Source organism: Astatotilapia calliptera, chromosome 9 (assembly GCF_900246225.1).
Source record: "Astatotilapia calliptera chromosome 9, fAstCal1.2, whole genome shotgun sequence".
NCBI lineage: Eukaryota > Metazoa > Chordata > Actinopteri > Cichliformes > Cichlidae > Astatotilapia > Astatotilapia calliptera.
In genome coordinates this window covers 493244-515027 of record NC_039310.1, presented here as the reverse complement: position 1 = coordinate 515027, position 21784 = coordinate 493244, and the positions used below count along the sequence as shown (strand labels likewise).

The window sequence follows — 21784 nt, the reverse complement described above, 5'->3', positions numbered from 1 at the left end:
AGATATGATTCAATGCAGAGAGGTCTGTTAATACATAGTGAGTGAGAAAGGTGACTGGAAAGGAAAAACTCAATGCATCATGGGAATCCCCCGGCAGCCTATGTCTATTGCAGCATAGCTAAGGGAGGATCCAGGGTCACCTGGTCCAGCCCTAACTATATGCTTTAGCAAACAGGAAAATTTGAAGCCTAATCTTGAAAGTAGAGATAGTGTCTGTCTCCTGAATCCAAACTGGAAGCTGGTTCAACAGAAGAGGGGCCTGAAAACTGAAGGCTCTGCCTCCCATTCTACTTTTAAATACTCTAGGAACAACAAGTAGGCGTGCAGAGCGAGAGCGAAGTGCTCTAATAGGGTGATATGGTACTACAAGGTCATTGAGATAAGATGGGGCCTGATTATTTAAGACCTTGTATGTGAGGAGCAGGATTTTGAATTCAATTCTGGATTTAACAGGAAGCCAATGAAGGGAAGCCAAAACAGGAGAAATATGCTCTCTCTTTCTAGTCCCTGTCAGGACTCTTGCTGCAGCATTTTGGATTAGCTGAAGGCTTTTCAGTGAGTTTTTTGGACATCCTGATAATAATGAATTACAGTCGTCCAGCCTGGAAGTAATAAATGCATGAACTAGTTTTTCAGCGTCACTCTGAGACAGGATATTTCTAATTTTAGAGATGTTGCGCAAATGGAAGAAAGCAGTCTTACATATTTGTTTGATATGTGCATTGAAGGACATGTCCTGGTCAAAAATGACTCCAAGGTTCCTCACAGTGTTACTGGAGGCCAAGGTAATGCCATCCAGAGTAAGGATCTGGTTAGATACCATATTTCTAAGCTTTTCAGGGCCGAGTACAATAACCTCAGTTTTATCTGAATTAAGAAGCATGAAGTTAGCAGCCATCCAGGTCTTTATGTCTTTAAGACATTCCTGCAGTTTAACTCATTGGTGTGTGTTATCTGGCTTCATGGACAGATAGAGCTGGGTGTCATCTGCATAGCAGTGTAAATGTATGCTATGTCTTCTAATGATACTGCCTAAGGGAAGCATGTATAATGTAAACAGAATTGGTCCTAGCACTGAACCCTGTGGAACTCCATAATTAACCTCAGTGTGTGAAGAGGACTCTCCATTAACATGCACAAACTGGAGTCTATTAGATAGATATGATACAAACCACTGCAGTGCAGTACCTGTAATACCTACAGCATGTTCTAACCGCTCTAATACGATATTATGGTCGACAGTATCGAACGCTGCACTGAGGTCTAGCAGGACAAGCACAGAGATGAGTCCACTGTCAGAGGCCATAAGAAGATCATTTGTAACCTTCACTAAAGCTGTTTCTGTGCTGTGATGAGCTCTGAAACCTGACTGAAACTCTTCAAATAAACCATTCCTCTGCAGATGATCTGTTAGCTGTTTGACAACTACTCTTTCAAGGATTTTTGATATGAAAGGAAGGTTGGAGATTGGCCTATAATTAGCTAAGACTGCTGGGTCTACAGATGCTTTCTGAGTAAAGGTTTAACTACAGCCAGCTTGAAGGCCTGTGGTACATAGCTGATCATTAGAGATAGGTTGATCATATTTAAGATCGAAGAATTAATTAATGGCAGGACTTCTTTGAGCAGTTTTGTAGGAATGGGGTCTAAAAGACACGTTGATGGCTTGGAGGAAGTAATTATTGAAGTTAACTCAGAAAGATCAATTAGAGAAAAAGAGTCTAACTTAACATCAATGGTACTAAGAGTAGCTGTAGATAATATTACATCTGTGGGATGATTACTGGTAATTTTTCCTCTAATGATAAAAATTTTATTTGTGAAGAAGTTCATGAAGTCATTACTAGTTAACGTTAAAGGGATTGTTGGCTCAACAGAGCTCTGACTGTTTGTCAGCCTGGCTACAGTGCTGAAGAGAAACCTGGGGTTGTTCTTATTTTCTTCAATCAGTGACGAATAGTAAGATGTTCTGGCTTTGCGGAGGGCTTTCTTATAAAGCAGCAAACTATTTCTCCAGGCTAAATGATGATCCTCTAAATTTGTGACACGCCATTTCCTCTCCAGATTACGAGTCATCTGCTTTAGGGTACGTGTTTGAGAATTATACCACGGAGTCAGGTACTTCTGATTAGAGACCTTAGTTTTCACAGGAGCTACAGTATCCAGAGTCGTACGTAGTGAGGAGGTGAAATTATTAACAAGATAATCGACCTCTGTTGGGGTAGCGTTCAGATAGCTGCTTTGCTCTGTGTTGGTACAGGGCATTGAAGATGATAACAGTGGGTGGATTATATTCTTAAACTTAGTTACAGCGCTTTCAGAAAGACATCTACTGTGATAAAGTCTACTCTCCACTGCTGTGTAATCAATTATTGTAAATGTAAATGTTATCAGGAAATGATCAGACAGGAGAGGGTTTTCCCTGTGTTCCATGTTATGTCTCCCCTGTTGCTGTTAAGTTTGCATGTTTAGAATTCAGTCAGTGTGTTTCCTGTTTTACTTTGTAGGTCCATGCCTCATGTGAGTGTTTCTAGTTTTGCGTCTCTGTCTCGTCCAGCCTGATTGCTCCCCTTCTGTGTCTCATTCCCTCGTTATCCCTCTGTGTATTTAAGCCCTGTGTTTCTCTTTGTCAGTGTCGTAGTCTCCCTCATGGCTGCGTTTCCCTGTGTGTCAGTTTATCCATGCCCCAGTTTAGTTTTGTTATATTTTTGTGCCATTCTGCAATAAAGCAGCTTTTTGAGTTTTATTCCTGCGTGGTAAGTTTGGGTCCTTCTCCTGCCTGTACACAGCCGAAACATGACACTCAGATTAATTCACTGCGTGTCGTGCCCAGGGCTAGACTGGGACAAAACATCGGCCCGGGCATTTTGACTAGAGACCGGCCCCCCAGGTATTAAAGCCATAAAGCCTTTGAATGAAAACAAACGCTGTGGTGACAGTGATGTACAGTCTTGTTGGTATATGTATGATTTCTATATATATTACATCAGATAAAAACTTTGGTTGTAAGATTCAGATAATTATTTATTAAAACCTAGACATTTTAAATGAGAATAAGAAAGTATGTCTTTGTGCCCCCCCTCTCCCTGTTAATGCCCTACCTGGCCCCCTGGCTAAACTTTGCTAGACCCGCCCCTGCACAGTTACCAGCTGTCAGCTACTTAGAAAAGGATCCTGGTGTTATTTGTCTCTCAGAAACAGTTCATAACTTCCCTTCAACTCATTCATGTCACCTAAAAGGTAAACCTGTTTCTCCATCACCTGTTCAGCTCTGATGATTCAGTAAGGACATCTCCTGGTTTCATCTTCATGTTTCCCTCTCACCACATATCCAAACCAACATCATGACCAGCAGCTTTACAGCTGTGGCTCCAGCAAACATCAGCTGATACTAGAAATTAATATTAAATAAATTCTAACAACAGCTGATCAAGCTTAAACGTGCTGCTGTTGTTTAGCGCGACCTGCACTGTTTTCCTCTTTCTGGCGCAAAGTGGGCGATAAACAAACAAGAGAGACGATCAGCTGATCACTGATCAGTTTCATGATTGAAGAAGAAACTGGAGAGGGAGGGAGAGAGAATGAGAGGAGAAGCAGCTGACAGCGTAACGACAGAATAACTCCAGCTTTGTGTCTTTTTCCATTGTAGCTGAAGTCCGAGACAAACTATGTTCCTTTTCAGCTCAATACGAAATGCGTAATATTTTCTCTGAACGCGGGACGATTCCGCTTTTTACGGGACGGTTGGCAACTCTACGAACTACCCAATCAATCAACTACCCAATATTGAATCAATGTTGAACGCTGACATTGATTCGACGCCAAATTTTCAAACACTGTTAATGTTGAAACAGTGTCAGATTCTGATATTGAATCACTGCACCCTTGGTTACTATTGCAACAACAATAACGTCATGATTAAAAATCAGTACTTAACAGGTATTTGTATCAATACTAAACGGCTGAAAATTACAATCAATACTTAAACCTGCAAAAAAGACATGTGTATGATCCACAAATAGGAAACCATTATATGCTGATGTCCATAATAATATCCATATAATATGAAGCATCTGGCATTATGTAATAATAAAAAAAATGACAGACATCTCTGTATCAATAACAAAGTAATTTATTATATTTAAAAAAGCTTCTTTGTTACATGTATTGGTTACAGGACACTTTTTTTTTAAGCTTACTCTGGGATCGAGCTGGATATCAGGCATTCTGCACCCCCCCCCCCCCCCCCCCCCAACCTGCTGAGTCAGGTCATCTAGGACACAAACAAACAAAAAGAAGAAGAACAATAGGCCAAGTTAGATCTTAAATATGAATAACCTCTTGTCAATTGTCTTCAGCAGGGAGAAAGCATCTAAACTACTAGGCTGATTAATATGAAAGTCACAAGGCAGAAATCAGCAAACTGCTGCCTCACTTTGATTCTCAAAGAGCCATTAGCTGAAAGGCTCAAAGCCTAATTTTCTAGAGATCAAATGAATAAACCAAACTATTTGCAGTGAAATGCATTTCTATTCCTATTTATTGGATCTTCCAACGATAGCCTGCTGTTGTATATTCAAGCAGAACATACAGGAGAAGGCCATTTTTATGCAGTTTAACCGAATTTGATAATCTCTAAAGTTCTGGGTTACAAATTTCCCAGAACCTTTAAGAACTTACCATTGCTTTATTCACCTCCGGTCATTGCAGTTCATCTCATCTATGTTAAAAGGCTAATCCAGAGGCAATACCCCAGCATCAACAGGTTCAGTGCTGCAGGATTAACCAAAGGCTCTGAACTCTTCACGGAGGGTCCCGACTTCTCTGATCAGCTCTGTTATCATGATTATACGTTTTTGGAAGGCTGAATCTGTTCAAAAGAACAATAACACAAAGAATACTGGCTTGTGATAAACTGGATAAGCATTGTGATGAGAAAAACAACTATATCCATAAGTGATGGCTTCACATTTTGCATTCAGGTTTAAGTAGTTCAATCTGTTAAAACTGTTTACAATTTAGCCTTTTAACATACAAATGAAATCCTATATAAAATCTCAAAGTAGAATATTTTAGAATTTGCCTCAGACTCTCTGGAATCTAAAAAAGCTAAATATGATATTTACTAGCATAAATTAGTGTTTTGAAGTTAAGATTACAATGAAATTGTGATGCAGCTCATTGTTTCAAAGCATACCGTCGTTAGAGAACGCACTGAACGCAGACTACAGGGAGTGCAGAATTATTAGGCAAATGAGTGTTTTGTCCACATCATCCTCTTCATGCATGTTGTCTTACTCCAAGCTGTATAGGCTCGAAAGCCTACTACCAATTAAGCATATTAGGTGATGTGCATCTCTGTAATGAGAAGGGGTGTGGTCTAATGACATCAACACCATATATCAGGTGTGCATAATTATTAGGCAACGTCCTTTCCTTTGGCAAAATGGGTCAAAAGAAGGACTTGACAGGCTCAGAAAAGTCAAAAATAGTGAGATATCTTGCAGAGGGATGCAGCAGTCTCAAAATTGCAAAGCTTCTGAAGCGTGATCATCGAACAATCAAGCGTTTCATTCAAAATAGTCAACAGGGTCGCAAGAAGCGTGTGGAAAAACCAAGGCGCAAAATAACTGCCCATGAACTGAGAAAAGTCAAGCGTGCAGCTGCCAAGATGCCACTTGCCACCAGTTTGGCCATATTTCAGAGCTGCAACATCACTGGAGTGCCCAAAAGCACAAGGTGTGCAATACTCAGAGACATGGCCAAGGTAAGAAAGGCTGAAAGACGACCACCACTGAACAAGACACACAAGCTGAAACGTCAAGACTGGGCCAAGAAATATCTCAAGACTGGTTTTTCTAAGGTTTTATGGACTGATGAAATGAGAGTGAGTCTTGATGGGCCAGATGGATGGGCCCGTGGCTGGATTGGTAAAGGGCAGAGAGCTCCAGTCCGACTCAGACGCCAGCAAGGTGGAGGTGGAGTACTGGTTTGGGCTGGTATCATCAAAGATGAGCTTGTGGGGCCTTTTCGGGTTGAGGATGGAGTCAAGCTCAACTCCCAGTCCTACTGCCAGTTTCTGGAAGACACCTTCTTCAAGCAGTGGTACAGGAAGAAGTCTGCATCCTTCAAGAAAAACATGATTTTCATGCAGGACAATGCTCCATCACACGCGTCCAAGTACTCCACAGCGTGGCTGGCAAGAAAGGGTATAAAAGAAGAAAAACTAATGACATGGCCTCCTTGTTCACCTGATCTGAACCCCATTGAGAACCTGTGGTCCATCATCAAATGTGAGATTTACAAGGAGGGAAAACAGTACACCTCTCTGAACAGTGTCTGGGAGGCTGTGGTTGCTGCTGCACGCAATGTTGATGGTGAACAGATCAAAACACTGACAGAATCCATGGATGGCAGGCTTTTGAGTGTCCTTGCAAAGAAAGGTGGCTATATTGGTCGCTGATTTGTTTTTGTTTTGTTTTTGAATGTCAGAAATGTATATTTGTGAATGTGGAGATGTTATATTGGTTTCACTGGTAAAAATAAATAATTGAAATGGGTATATATTTGTTTTTTGTTAAGTTGCCTAATAATTATGCACAGTAATAGTCACCTGCACACACAGATATCCCCCTAAAATAGCTAAAACTAAAAACAAACTAAAGACTACTTCCAAGAACATTCAGCTTTGATATTAATGAGTTTTTTGGGTTCATTGAGAACATGGTTGTTGTTCAATAATAAAATTATTCCTCAAAAATACAACTTGCCTGATAATTCTGTACTCCCTGTATTTGCTGGGGAGGTTGCATAGCTGTGTAGGTTGGCGAAAGGAGCCGGTAGCTGGCCAAGGCATCAGGATGTTTACTAGTAGTGGGTTGGGGGGCAGACTGCAGAGTGGTGGAGGCTGTTTAGAAAAAAAACATAAAATTAAAGATTACATACAACTCGTCTACAAAGGTTCCTGTTCTCACACACACATATATACACACACACACACACACTAAACATTACATTATTACGTGGTACTTTCACACATGGTGCCTGGGGAAACCTTTTATTTTGGAGGTTGCTCATCATCAGAGTCTGTAACTGACTCTGATGATGAGCAACCTCCAAAATAAAAGGTTTGAAAGGTCTGAAAGAAAACAAAACAAAACATTAGTATTGAACTGCATTGTGTTTTTTGCTTATTTTGCCTTAAGTTATAGTAAAATTTACAACATCACACAAAAATGGTTAAAAACTAACAATAATTTGAAGACACTGATCTGAATTGAGAAAATGAAAAAAAAAAGCACAATGTCAATAAAAAGAGGAAAAACATGATATTCTAGATAAGTTCCAGGTAGGGTATGACATGAAAATGTTTTCTTTGTTCAGCGTTGGTATTTATGCTTTGAAATTTATGTGAAATTTATGCTTTTCTCCTTCTGTTTAAGTCAGCTTTAGTAATATCATACATACGTCAACCTTCAAATAACGAATAACTAAAAATAAACATCAGTTCAATGTCTCCTTGCTATCTGGGTAACCTTATGAATAAAATAAAGTTCACTATCAGTAACATCATAGCACCACCCAGCTGTATAGAAACTCCGTCATGCTAGCTAGTACGGAGTACAAGTTATTGTAACTGACTGTAAAAAGTCAGCACAACGAAAATAAACTCCACCTAAACTTGGTTTATATCTGACCCAGATAGACTGCAGGTCATAACTTCTTACCTGAAGTTCAGTTCACCTGACACTCGGACCTCGGGTGTCTCCTCCTCCTGCCTCCCCCTCCTGCCTCCCCTTCCCTCATCCACCTGCTGGCCTCTGTGGAAGCTCCGCCATAGCCACCACCAAACAACTGACTTATTTTTACACATCTGCCAACGTCTGGCCAATCCATCACCTTTCATTGTTTATACTGTTAGTAAAAAAAAAAAAAAAAAAAAAAAATCATCGGCCCATAAAAACGAAAAATCACCATCGGCCCACCAGGCAAATGCCCAGCTATGGTCTTGCCATCACTGCCATCAGTTAACCCTTCGTGTGCCAGCTGTGGCACGTGTGCCCAGGGTTGCTGACCCCTGAGTTACACTATGAAGCAAGGCAAGTCTGAGGGGGTCCAACCCTGTACTAATGAAGTGGTAGAGAGTACAGAGGGCCTGGTGGCACCAGTGTCCGGCAGCCTCGCCTCTGTCAATGCGCCCCAGGGTGGCTGCCATCACCAGTGTGTGAATGTGTGTGTGAATGGGTGGATGACTGGTTGTGTTTGGGGTCCTTAGGGACTAGTAAAGCGCTATACAAATACAGGCCATTTACCATTTACATATCTGTACATAGCATTTTATGTTTGGGGGGGCTATGTGGGGCTGCATGGCATCAACGCATTAGCGTGGTTAGCTCGTTAGCGCCGTGCAGCCCCTCGCACAGGGTGATCTGCGGTAATTGGCTAATGGAGATTTGCCGCGTTAATGCGATTATGGCGTGAACCTAATTTTAACGAGATTAACGCTGACAGCACTAACATAAGCATAAAAGTGTACTGAACAATCACACAAAAGCTGCCTTGGCTGGTTGTCGACCTAGTTTTCAAAGAAGATCCAGGATGGCAGTAAATAACAGGATGGATGCAAACAGCTCGTGATTCACTTTCAACTTCCATCCATCCATTCTTCATTTTGAGCAAATATTTACCTACAGACAACTTTAAAAGTAAAGAATCTGATTTAGTATTCTTTTTATTAAGTTTGTTTTCAAATACTGACAGAAATATAAACTTTTTTGTTCTGTAGTTTCTTTGTTGTAAATAAATCTCATGGAAATCCTGTTTATTTCCCCTTAATGGTGCTACATCTGTCAGAAAAAATGCATTTGTAGGTTTTAAATAAATTATGTTGTTTGTGCCCATGAAAAACTTGCCAAATCTTCTGTGGCAATGCCAAACACCTGATACTGCTATTGACTCGTTTTGAGTTTCTCCTAGCCAACTTGCCATAAATCCTGATTGAAGAATAGGATGCCACGTGAGTGTTTCTTCCACATACTACTCAGGCTTTTGTTTGTTAAATGGATAGATTGTTAAATTGCCAGTATGACTTGTTTCTTCAGACTTCAATCAGCTAATCCAATAAACAACATCAAACAAGAGTCAGTAACAGAATAAGCTGTTTGGCATTGGCAGATTTGGCAAGTTTTTCATGGGTGCAGCACACATACTCAACCACCCACTAAGAGGAAATATACAGGCTTTCCCACAAGTATGCTTTACTGTGAAAAAAAAGTTCTTACAAGAAAGAAATGATCAACCAAATACAAACTTCCATACTTTTTGTTCCATGTTTAGCTGCATTTTGGGATAATATAGAATGGAGTGAAGCCAGTGATGTTACAAGACATTTCTGATGATTTAATGCTTGCTTCTCTCTGTCCTTGTATGTCTCTTTCCCTGCAGATGTATGTGACGTATACCGTGCAGGCAAAAGGCACTCGTCTGGCTAAGCCAGTGTTGTCTCTCGGGCTAATGTGTCTGGCCTTCCTCACTGGTTTGAACCGTGTGGCTGAATACCGCAACCACTGGTCAGATGTCATCGCTGGCTTTATCATTGGCACTGCCATTGCCACTTTCCTGGTGAGACTCATACCCAAAGCTCATGTGTACTGTAAACTGATTGAAATAACTGATTTAAGAAAGTTTTTTATTACTCCTCAGCCATAAAAGGCTGATTGGAGTTTGTGAATGCAATAAAAATAAATAACTAGTCTGTCAAATGGAATAAAGTCTGTTCCTTCAAATATATTTAATTCCTTTACAACTCCAATCTGGAAAGTTAAACATATTAGTGTTTGTAGTATATCAGGGTTGTTTCAAATGGGTGTACATTTGTGTGGGATTAATGGAGACTCCGTCATTTTTAGAAACTTCCACCATGCTGTCAGAAAGGAGCTGATATATAACAAATTTCCCACATGTGGGACTTATAAAGGTTTATCTTACCTTAGGTTTCTCTTACATTGATGCTTTTAAAGCATACATGTTGTTTGATGCTTGAGCTAATGAATGGTAGGTCAGAAAGCCCACACACATGGACCTCTTTGACTCCCACCACCCTCTGGAACACTACCTTTCAGTAATCAGGACCCTATGAAGCGCCTTGAGGCGACTTTTGTTGTGATTTGGCGCTATATAAATAAAATTGAATTGAATTGAATTACACCACCGGGCAGAACATGTTCCCTCTAAGCCTGAAGGGAAGAAGAAGAAGGAATGTAAAGGAAACTCTTAAAACATGCGGTTATCCTAACTGGGCTTTTATCAAGTCAGCAAAGAGGCACAGAAAAGAAGATCAGACACCAGTGAGGGAGGATAAGAAAGACAAACACAACAACATTGTCATCCCCTATGTAGCCGGTGTATCAGAAAAAAGGAGAGTTTTCTCCAAGCACGAGGTACTCCGAGGTACATCAGACCCAGCAACACACTCAGACACAAACTGGTTCATCCCAAAGACAAAACTCCTAAACACAAACTTAACAACATAGTATATGCTGTGCAGTGCACTGAGGAATGCTCAGACCTCTACATTGGAGAGACCAAACAGCCACTTCACAAGCGCATGGCACAACATAGAAGAGCCATCTCCACGGGTAGACTCGGCAGTCCATCTGCATCTAAAGGTCAAAGGTCACTCTTTCGAGGATGCCAATGTTCACATTTTGGACAGAGAGGACAGATGGTTTGAAAGAGGAGTGAAAGAAGCATCTATGTCCACTGTGAGTGACCATCTTTGAACAGAGACGGTGGTTTACGACACCAACTGTCTGCCATCATTGGCATCGTTGGGGAATAAGTGTGGAGAACAGCCAAACACAAGATCACCCTGGAGGAAAACTCCCCTCCAGCAATCCTGCCCCCTGGAAAATGGTTCAGGTCCTGGGGACACACCGCCACAGAACAGGGGTAATACCTGAGGCTCAGTGGAGACAGCAACCTGGGATGCAGGACTCTCTGAAGCAGGGAATGGAACTAGCATAGGCATGGTGGACCATTACTTTTCTTAAAAGATGCACAGAAAAGAAGACCAGACACCAACTGGGGAGGATCAGAAAGACGAACGCAACAACTATATATTTTGTTGGTACTGTGTGTATGTGCCACATTGGCCATAGAACCATACTAATTTAAAGATGTGTTATATTTGCACTTGTAGGTGGTGTGTGTGGTCCATAACTTCAAAGGGAAGTTACTACTGAGCGAGGAGTCACTAGTGGAGCAGCGGCCCAATATAGCCATGTTAAACATTGGCCAAGGGGAGAGTCCGCTGGAGAAGTACATCACCTCACAGGTTGGTACTGCCCAACAGAGCACACTGCTAAAATACTTCATCACAATTTCACACTTTAAGAAATTGAAGCTAGTTGTTTAAAAAAAGAAATAAGTTTATAAATCAATGGACAGGAATAAATGTTGGTGTCTTAGTTAAAGACTTGTGTGATCAAGAAATATTACCTCCGAAGTCAAACATCAGCCTCAAATGGGGAAAGGAGAAGTTTAATATGCTAAGGTAACCTTAAGAGTTGTAAAAACTGTCAAGACACAATGTTGGATTATACAAACGCTATAAAAATCTAAAGAGTTAGGCTGTGTGACTTTTAAAGATACCACTTAGATAAAGTCAGGAACTTAAATACAATCATATATGACACCCTGGGTAAATGCTGAACATCAAATCAAGCATGTGTGTTAGATTTTAAATACAGTGATAATGGGACTAGTGTCTTCAACCATCATTGGTAGAACGTTGGAATGTGTGCAAAAGCTGATGCATTTAAATCCACTGTATCTGATGTATGTATTAGTGTAGAAAACATATTTGACTCAGTCTGCATACCAAGCAAAAATACAAGTCATGTGGAGCATGATTCCAATGTTAGGACACTTTGATCTAACTTCTACTACAGTGTTCTGGATCGTACAGTGCCGTGAAAAGTCCCGTAGCTGATCACACATGTTTCAGATCACCAAAGAAATGTATAATATTATACAAAGATAACACAGGTAAATGCAAAAAGCAGTTTGTACAACTGGCCTATATGAAAAAGCACCCCCCCCCCCCCCCCCTAAAATTAATAACTGGTTGTGTCACTGATGCATATCAAGCAATTTTCACTTTTTCACGTAGAGTCTCATAGGCTTGCATACCTGAGCTTCTTTCCATGAATAAATCAATCATCATTTAAAAACATTTTGTATTTACAAAATGTATTTGCATTAAAATAATGCAAACAACATTCTGGCAGCAATGTTTCATCCTATATTGATCTGCCATTTCCATAAGAAATAAATTAATGAAGGAGACAGAATCTAAAAATCTCCACTGAAACTCAGACTGTTGATTTGGTACATCTGGTCTGCTTAATAAGAGTTAAATGTGACATGAGAGGAGTCATCTACAATCACTCTGCAGAGTAAATGCATCAAAGTATCAAATGAAAAACATGTTATGCTGCTAACAGTCAGTACACTGTAGTGCAACAGGTCACAGTCACCGATTGGGTGAATTCTGTGTGTGGGTTCGTGGTGCATCAGGCTGCACCAACTGACAGTAAATTTTAATCAGGATGACACAGCTCAAGTGGGGAAACTATTCCATGAAGTGTGTTACGGGAGCCATCAGAGGCTCTACAGGTTCCTCTTCCCTCTCCACAGTATGGACAACCTTGTGTCACCCCCACATGCAGCACATATACCATATTTCCCTGTCTGTCGTCCACACACCTCCATACATTGTCCCATCAACTTATTAAACCCTGGCCAATCTATTCCCAGAAACAGGGCAAGCGTTTGGGAGCTAGCAGCAGCCTCAATTCTGTGCTTTCTGCCCTTGTACTTCATTTCCACTGGTACTACAGGATATCAGTGAACATCCCCAATGTACACACTTAATATCCACCTACAAATGCCCCTACCAAAGACCCTCTGGGAACCAGGTTCTGTTGACTCAGGGATTGCCTTTACCACCTTGTATTCTTTCTTGAACGCTGGATATCTCTCCTGGATCAAGGGAAGATATCTGAGACCTGGAGACCTGCACCACCTGGCCATCCTGCATGAGCGGGCACTTATTTCCCTTCTACAGCCACACCACTAATCATACCTCACTGCCATGATGCCCATGTTGAAAATCCTGATTAACCATACATAAATGAGTAAAGTTGCGACATTACATAATACATAAAAGTTATTTCATGTAATGATTTTTGAAAACTATTTGCATCATCTCCGTTTATTGTTAACATGCGTACATCAGCAAATGCTAGCTGTATCAAGGGAACCACCAGGACTCCATCACATGACAGTTCAGAAAGTTTATTGAAGTGAGGATTGAAGCCCAACCCAAAGCATAAGAACTTAGTGATGTTTCCACGGGGCACATTTTTCCAAGGGTTCATTCTCTTAAGTATTGGCAGCCAAACCAAGATACCAGGAAAAGGTGAGTGATCACTAGCAGCTGTGTGGAGATAAAGGGCAGGAACGTGGGATGAGGCCCATCCCACCCAATGCAAACTAACAGACATCCATACATTCACACACACGCACTGAGGACTGAGGAACCATGGCATTTCCCCCTCCCAGTGAGAGCCTCCAGGCGACCCACCAATCCTATAATAAAAAAAATAACATTAAAGGGAAAACATGAAACATCATATAAAAAAAGTTCTCAGCAGTTAAATTGCTGCACCCTCCTCTGTGGTCAGGGGCTCCATGCTGGCTTCTGTCCACTTGCAGCTTATCCTCGACCGGCATTCTTTACTACATCATATCCTAATCCACAGCATGATCAGCACCTTTGGCTGGTGGTTATGCTTAGGTTGAATCTACTGGCAAAAGAGAATCAGCTGAGGTGTTTGGCAGAATGGAGTTAGGCAAGGTTCATTTACTCAATCACAGCAATCAGTGAATGTTCTGCTCCTCTGTTCCCTAAAGGTTTGCAAACCCCAGGAATTGCTGAAGCTGTATCCTGTTTTGGGGGTACTTCTGAAATTCTGACTCCATGTTCAGACCATGGAAATCAAGAAAATCTGATTTATCCTCTTTTTTTTCTACAAAGAAGAAATCCAGCGGGCGGAGAATAGGGACGGATTATACGAGCAGCTAGTGAGTCTGTGGTACTTTCTCCAAAGCCTCTCGTTCATGTTTTATGAGACTGTACACACATCTTGAAAACAACAGAGCATCAGGAAGCAGATCAATAGAGCAGTCATATGGCCGGTATGGAGGGAGAGAGAGAAAGAGCTGTGTTTACTGAAAATGTCAGCTAGCCCATGATATACACCAGGGACAAAAGACAGATCAGGCAGGTAGACAGGCTAGGAACACAAACTAACTTTAAACAGTTTTGGTGACTACTGAGACTCCAGCCAGAGATACAATTATTGTTCCAATCTATATTTGGGCTATGAGTGCTAAGCCAAGAGCCTTCAAGAACCAGGGGAGTGCTAGGATCATTGAAAAGGAAGAGACTAATTTGGTAGAATGCTCTAGCTCTAACTTGGCACTTTTTTTACTCTACCTGAGCACTCGAAGCAACTTGCCCCATTCACTCATGCACTTCTTCATATGCTTTTTTGTTGTTGTTATAAATATGTGCTTTCTATCTAATATTTATGCTCCAATGGATGCAGCCAGGAAATGAACTACCAACCTTGTGATTACTAGATAACCTCTACTTCCTGAGCTACAGCCACTCCTTTTTTGAACATGATTGCCAGACAAAGCGAGACAGAGACTGATCAATAAAATTCTGTTCGGCGTCTCAGTCACCAAATTCTTGGACTAAATGGGTGCAATTGTTGACAACTAGTTTAGCAGGCACCAAAAGTCTTGGTAGGGAAGTGTCACTGTTTATTTTGCCCACCAGTATCCCAGCAGTTACTGACAGACAACACAGTGGACATCAAACAGGGCTATAGGGTTAAACCACTACCACACCTAGGGAAGTCTAACCACACATTACTGTTTTTGATCCTGGAATGTATCCCACTCATCAAAACTGCTACAAAAATAGCACAAAGACAGTCAAAACTTGGCCAGACGGAGCCTCTTAGCAGTTGTAGGAATGTTTCAGCAAGACATACTGGGATATTTTAGAACACCTGGACCTGGAAGTGTTTTGTGACAGTGTACTATGCTACATCAGCAACTGCATAGACATTGTCACAGAGGATAAACACATTTAAATCCATCCCAACCAGAAGCCCTGGATGATCTGGGAGGTCCAGAGCCTGTTGAAGGAGAGGAACACCGCCTTCAAGTCTGGTGACGCGGCTCTGTACATCAAAGCCTGTGCCAACCAGAAGAGAAGCATCCATGAGGCAAAGTCAGACTACAAGAAAAAGATTGAAGAACACATGGACAGCAATTAAAGCAAGCAGGTCTGGCAGAGGAACTGACCCTCTACTTTGTCCGGTTTGAGGTGGGATCATAAGAGGCAGCTGGATCCTATCCTGATACCATCAAAAGTCCCATTCTCACGGTGGAGGAGCACAATGTGAGGTGCACGCTGCATGCCGTCAAACCTCGGAAGGCAGCTGGATCTGACGGCATCTCACGTACTGAAGGACTGTACAGGCAAACTGGCTGGGGTCTTCGCGAGGATATTCAATCAGTCCCTCTGTTAGTCGGTTGTCCAACCCTGCTTGAAGTTGTCTGTCATCGTCCCTCTGGCCAAAAATCAAACCATCACCAGTTTCAATGACTACAGGCCAGTAGCTTTGACTCCTGTGGTGATGAAGTACTCATCAGGAACCACATTATGTTCTTCATTTCTACCACATTCAATCCATACCAATTTGCCTACAGAGATAATAGGTCTACTGATGTTACTGTGGCCACAGCTCTCCATGCTGTTCTGTCCCACTGGCCACACTCCACTTGCCTTTGGCCAATGAGACCACCTACAGGGATGAGGTGGAGCATCTGACAGTGTGGTGTAGAAAACACAACTTGTTCCTGTACACTGCAAAAACCAAGGGGCCTGTTGTGGACTTCCGCTTTTTGGGAGTCAACATCAGCGAGGATCTGATCTGGGAAATGCACACTGCTGAGGTAATGAAGAAGAGACTGCTTTCTGAGCATTCTCACAAAGAATAACATCCCTGAAAAATGGTGGGTGTCCTTCTATTGCTGCACAGTAGAAAGAATCCTGGCATTTTTTCCAGCTGCACAGTAGCACAGAAGAAAGAGCTCCACAGGGTTATCCAGATATTAGGGCTGCACAATTTTGCATAAAATGAGAATCACGATTTCTTGGCTTAGAATTGAGATCACGATTCTCTCACGATTTTCTTTTCCAGTATAAATATTTATTGCACTTATTAACTGCACATCAACTTCGTAACAGTTGAGACTGAACATAAAAACAATAAATAAACATAAAAACAACAAATGTCTCACGTTTTGTTGTTGCCGCAAAATGTTGTCCTGCTTGAAATTCCGTCTCCACCGTTGCTCGACGCTGCGTGTACAGAGCAGGTAGTGCAACAATAGAAAAATAGTTGCGGGACGGCACTGTGTAGCGTTTGTCTAGGGTGTTGATCGTTTTCCTAAATCCCTCGTTTTGCACAGTGTTGATGGAGCCATATCTGTGGTCAGGTGATAAGTGATAGCCTCCGTAATGTCTTTGTGCCTGCGGGAGTTCGATGGCTATAGGGAAGCGCTGTATAAGGTTCCTGTTATTGATGTTTGGGTGGTTGACCGGGACGGATTTTCTCCTGTCACTTTCTCGTCATCCCTGACGTGCTCTCCGTTGTTTTTTCCCTGCTAATTTTAGCATCACACGGCACAGCTTCTGTATCACGTGGTATAAGGCTCCGCCCTTGTCATTTGTCGAGCAGGAAGAGTGAGCGCTTGTTTTCATGCAGATTACGTCCCGGATAAAAATGCGGTACAATCATCGTCGTTTTTTTTTTTTTTTTTAATCGTTGTCATTTGGAAATGAGATCGCACATAAGTATGAATTGAGATCGTGATTTTCTAACGATTAATCGTGCAGCCCTACCAGATATAGTCAGCCATCTTCTGCTCTCACTTGAAGAACTGCAGAGGTCTCAAGAACATTAATAAAATCCTTTATTAAAGAGACCCAACTTACCCTGGTCATGTACTGTTTGAACATCTACCTTTAGGAGGATACCTAGGTATTTAAAGAAAAATGCACCCTTAGAGAGCAAACGTTTCTTAGGAGGAAAGATGGCCAGAGGTTCTTGTAATCTTCAGGCAGCATTGCATTAAAAACAGGCATGATCCTGTTGTGGATATCACTGCATATCACTGCATTTCCAGAAATCATTGTCTATGGTTCGCTGTGCCATTCAAAGGTTAAAGCTCTGTCACACAAAGAAGAAGCCTTGTTCAAAAATGATGCTAATATTTTTTTATGGTAAATGTTCTATGTTTAATTGTGAAAAGAAGAGAGGTTTATGTGATTTTAAAATTATTCTATTATTTGTATTTATATTTTGCACTTAAAAAAAAAGAGTTATGTACTGTATTTGCACACTGATCCCCTTATAGTTGAAGCAAACCCTGCAGTCCCCCATTTTAAAGATAGGAACCACAATCCCAGTGTGTCAATCCAGAGATACTGCCCCATATCTCCACACAACATTGTGGAGGTGTGTCAACCACAACAGCCCTACAACATCCAATCCTCAATTGAAGTCAGAAGCGCTCCAACCACACTATGCACAATATGGATACAGCACCGCTTTACTCTCTGGAGTCACCTGACAGTTTGCCTGAATCACTTTGAGTCACTCCAAAAGTTTCTGTGGCCTCACAAAACTTCCCCCCACCCCGAGTTTCTGCATTAAGTCCTGCCCGAGCAAGGTGCGCTTGGCCTGCTGGTACACATCGGCTGCCTCCGAAGTCCCACAGATTAGCCTTTCTCCACCTGATGCTGCCCTTAATCTGGTTCAGGGGTTACCACCTCAACAGGCACCAACCACCTTGCGGTCGCAGCTCAGTGCAGCAGTACATCAGTAAGGTGCTAAACATGGTCCATGGTCCATTCAGACTCAGTTCAGTCTACATCACAATACTGTTGAAGCTCTGCTGGAGGTGGGAGTTAAAGATGTCTCGGACCAGGGGCTCTGCTAGGCATTCGAAGTGTACCTTCACTGTATGTTTAGATGTGCCATGTCTGTCCAGCATCCTGCCCCGCCACCTGATCCAACTCACCACCAGGTGGTGATCTGCTGACAGTTCAGTCCCTCTCTTCACCAAAGTATCCCGAACATTCGGCCACAGATCTGATAATAAGAATGCAAAATCAATCAACGACCTGCGGCATGGGGTATCCTGGTGATATGTGCATTCGTGGGAAAACTGTGGTTTGCACAGAAGTCAGAACACCGCTTGGGTTCTCACCAAGGGCATCTTCAGACTAGGACAGAGTCAAGCCCCAGACTCACATCCTAACACACTAGCTCAGGCTCTTTCCCCAACAGAAAGGTGACATTCCATATCTCAATCGCAAGCCCTCATGCACCCCAGGGGCTTGGCCACCACAGGGGTTTTGCCCGCAAGGATTTGTGATCTGTAGTTGGGATTGGTCCGCCAGGGGCTCTGCGCTTTGCTGCCTGGCACACGTTGCACCTGATCCCTACAGCGCCTTCTGCAGGGGGTGGGCCTATAGGAGGGTGGGCCTATGACCCTTCTGCACCTGACTGGGCCCCATGGGATGAGGCCCAGCCAACAGGCGCTCACCTCCCCAGGCCCATCTCCAAGGCCTGGCACTGGTAACACTATCCCAGGCAGGGCCAACTGTTGTCTTGATGTGACACATATAATCACTGTTTGTCTGGCCCCTCACCCTGGACCCTACCAGGGGGCAAAAGCCCCCCGAACTGGCATCCCAGGGAAACATAAACCCCCTGCACATCCTGTCGTGTTCGGGTCAAATCTGAAAAAACTCATAAACATTGTGTTTTACATCCGATTGCCTCGAGGCCTTATGACGTCCTCCAAACTATGCACTTGAACATATAAAAGTGATGAGCACCTCTTTCGTTGAATTTTGAGTGGTTTAATCAATTGTGTCACACCCGTGGTGTTCCTGGTCTAAGGTCACCGCCATAGAAAATGAATGGGAATCCCCCCCCTTTGGCCTCTGACCCCCTGAATGGGTCACTGAATGATAAAATGAAAGACCCACTTTTACGACCTACTAAACAACCCACTGAATGTCCCACTGAATGACCGCTGAACGACTCATTGAACGACCCATTGAACTGAGCTTGGTGGTGAAAAATGTCTCTTATGTTTTTTTAGAGCTGTTAAAACTGACCGGTGAATTGTGACCGGGAACATTAAAGTAAGGGGTGGGGGTGAACACAACCAGAGGGTTAATAGTAACTGATCTTTAATGTCCTCAAATCAAATGAGAGTAGTATATTTTTCGTTTCTTAAAGACACTTAATGAATAATTAAAGGAAAAGCTACCACTTCCAGCACTACTGTCACCAAAACCTGTTACAGTAGTTAACTACTAACTAATTAATTTTTAAACTAATGTTGGAAATTGAAAGCAAAGGGCAGATTTGCAGACAGGTGTGAACAAAAATGCAAAGCTTTAGGTAGGCTATTTTCAGATTCCAGAATTACAGAATCCATTGTAAGGAAACCAAAATACACAGCATTTCTTTAACAGGCAGAGACATGCGGGTTTGATAACAGAAACTGAGACAAAGACTGAGTTGAAGACAACGTTATTTATACACAAAAGGATAATTAGAGAATTGGACAAGGGAGGGTAACAAGGTGCAGCTGAAGATAATCAAATGAGATTTGGGGTGGGGGAGTGGGCAAACCTGACTCATTAGGATAAGACAGAAAACACTGAGGGAACAATATAAACTGTAGTGTAAACTGGAACTAATAAACTAATAAGGCTCAGCATATATGAAAATCTAACAATTAACAAGAACCAAACTAAGAACCAAACAGAGAACATATTAAATAAGGAATTCAAAATCCAGAAATCATAAAATAATCAGCAGCATTGACAGAATTAGTAGATGTTTACACTGTGACCCATTAGTTGTACATTTTGATACACAAACTAGTATCAAAATCGCAATGTTGGATGTTGCCATTTGTTTTGTTTTTTTGTTTGTTTGTTTTTTTGCCATTTGTTGCCACTTGTTGCCACACAGACACACACTCATGAACACATTGCTGCTGCTGCAGGAGACGGATGATGAAGATGAAGGCTCTTGCAACATTAAGGAGTGCCTCGAGGCCTTCCTGCGCTGGCTGCGAGGTCTCAGCTGGTTCAAGTGGCTCAGGAACAAAAGGCAAATAAATTACTCTGTGAAGTGATGTGAGCTCTGCCAGATTCAATGTCACACTTCCTTCTGTTCTTTCTTTGCAATATGTCATACAACTGGCTGATATTTTGCTGTAGCTATCGTTCAGTCTGAGTGCTTTCTGTTTTACACCTACAATAAGAGAACTTACTTTTGGCTGCCCCCTGTCACAAGGGGTCACTCTGCATGTTTTATGTGTCTGACTGTATGTTTGGGCTTTTCCTTATGCTACTGTTTGAACTTGGATCTGTTTAGATGCTTCTCCAAATGTGGCCCATACCCACATCTTTCTATGGGCCACTTGGCCTTCTTTGGTCGCTCACTCATATGAAAAGTGTCTGGTGTTTTTTTTCTGTCTTAAATGTTACAAAGTTCTCTGGTACTTATATTTAGAAAAGTTGCATATTGAATCATGTAACACACAATGTTCAGCATTATTATTGCTGACCTCCATAACCCTCATAAATCCCTCTAAATGCTGTTATTGGATTTATTTATAACATAGTGGTTCTTGTGAATAATGTGGTCACAAATATGCAGGATTAAGTACCATAGTAGATATTATACATAAGTGGCTATCCCAAGTACACTGAAAATCATTGTATTACAAAAAATTAGTGGTGTCCCAACAGAAGTTTTCAAGGATTTACAAAGCTGAACCATTTTCAGCCCACAGAAGCTGTTTAAAACTGAAGCATGACAGCAGTCGGAATAATTTACTGAGGAAGAAATTTAGGAGTTGCTACAACCCCAGTTCCAGAAACTTAAAATTAAAAGAAAATAAAAATAGTAGAGTGCGGTGATTTTTTTTAATACCATAAAATACCTCTGAGAAGTATTTTATGGTATTCAATATTTTTGGCCCTGTTGCACATGTGCCAAAAACCAAAAACTTTTGGAGCCCCCATGATCTTCAGGGCTCCCTCAGGCAGCAATTCATTTAAAAGGCACGATTCTGCCATGAATCAGAATCAGAATCAGAAAGGGGTTTATTGCCAAATGTTGAGCAGGTTTACAACATTAGGAAATGCTGCGGTGCTTCAGTGCAAACATAGTGTCATAAATAGCACTTAAATAGACATGAAAAAATAAAAGAATAAGAATTAAAAGTGCTACGTTGAAAGATATATACATGAGTGCAGGTGGTGATCAGTGCCAAACATAGAATGATGCAGTGAACACAGCGTAGGGTCATGTGTTAGTGGCGGGGACAGTCATATGGTTATTGTTCATGTGTCCAACAGCAGAGGGGAAGAAACTGTTCTTATGGCGAGAGGTTCTGGTGCGAATGGACCGGAGCCTCCTGCCTGAGGGGAGCAGGTCAAACAGACTGTGTCCAGGGTGAGAGGGGTCAGCTGAGATCCGAGCTGCACGCCGCAGTGTCCTGGAGGTGTACAGGTCCTGCAGAGATGGGAGTCTGCAGC

At 41.9% G+C, this 21784-nt stretch overlaps 1 protein-coding gene across 2 annotated transcripts in view; it reads left to right on the top strand.

Annotated features, from left to right (window-relative positions):
- The window catches only part of plppr5b (phospholipid phosphatase related 5b), a 101053-nt gene that overhangs the window by 68989 nt on the left and 10280 nt on the right, over positions 1-21784 (top strand). Inside the window, exons 4-6 of one of the 2 annotated variants that reach the window (XM_026179129.1) lie at positions 9445-9621; positions 11201-11335; positions 20242-20348. In XM_026179129.1, the coding sequence (XP_026034914.1) occupies positions 9445-9621; positions 11201-11335; positions 20242-20348 (419 nt within the window). The remainder of the gene's footprint in view (positions 1-9444; positions 9622-11200; positions 11336-20241; positions 20349-21784) is intronic. The other variant, XM_026179130.1, reaches the window with a different exon arrangement.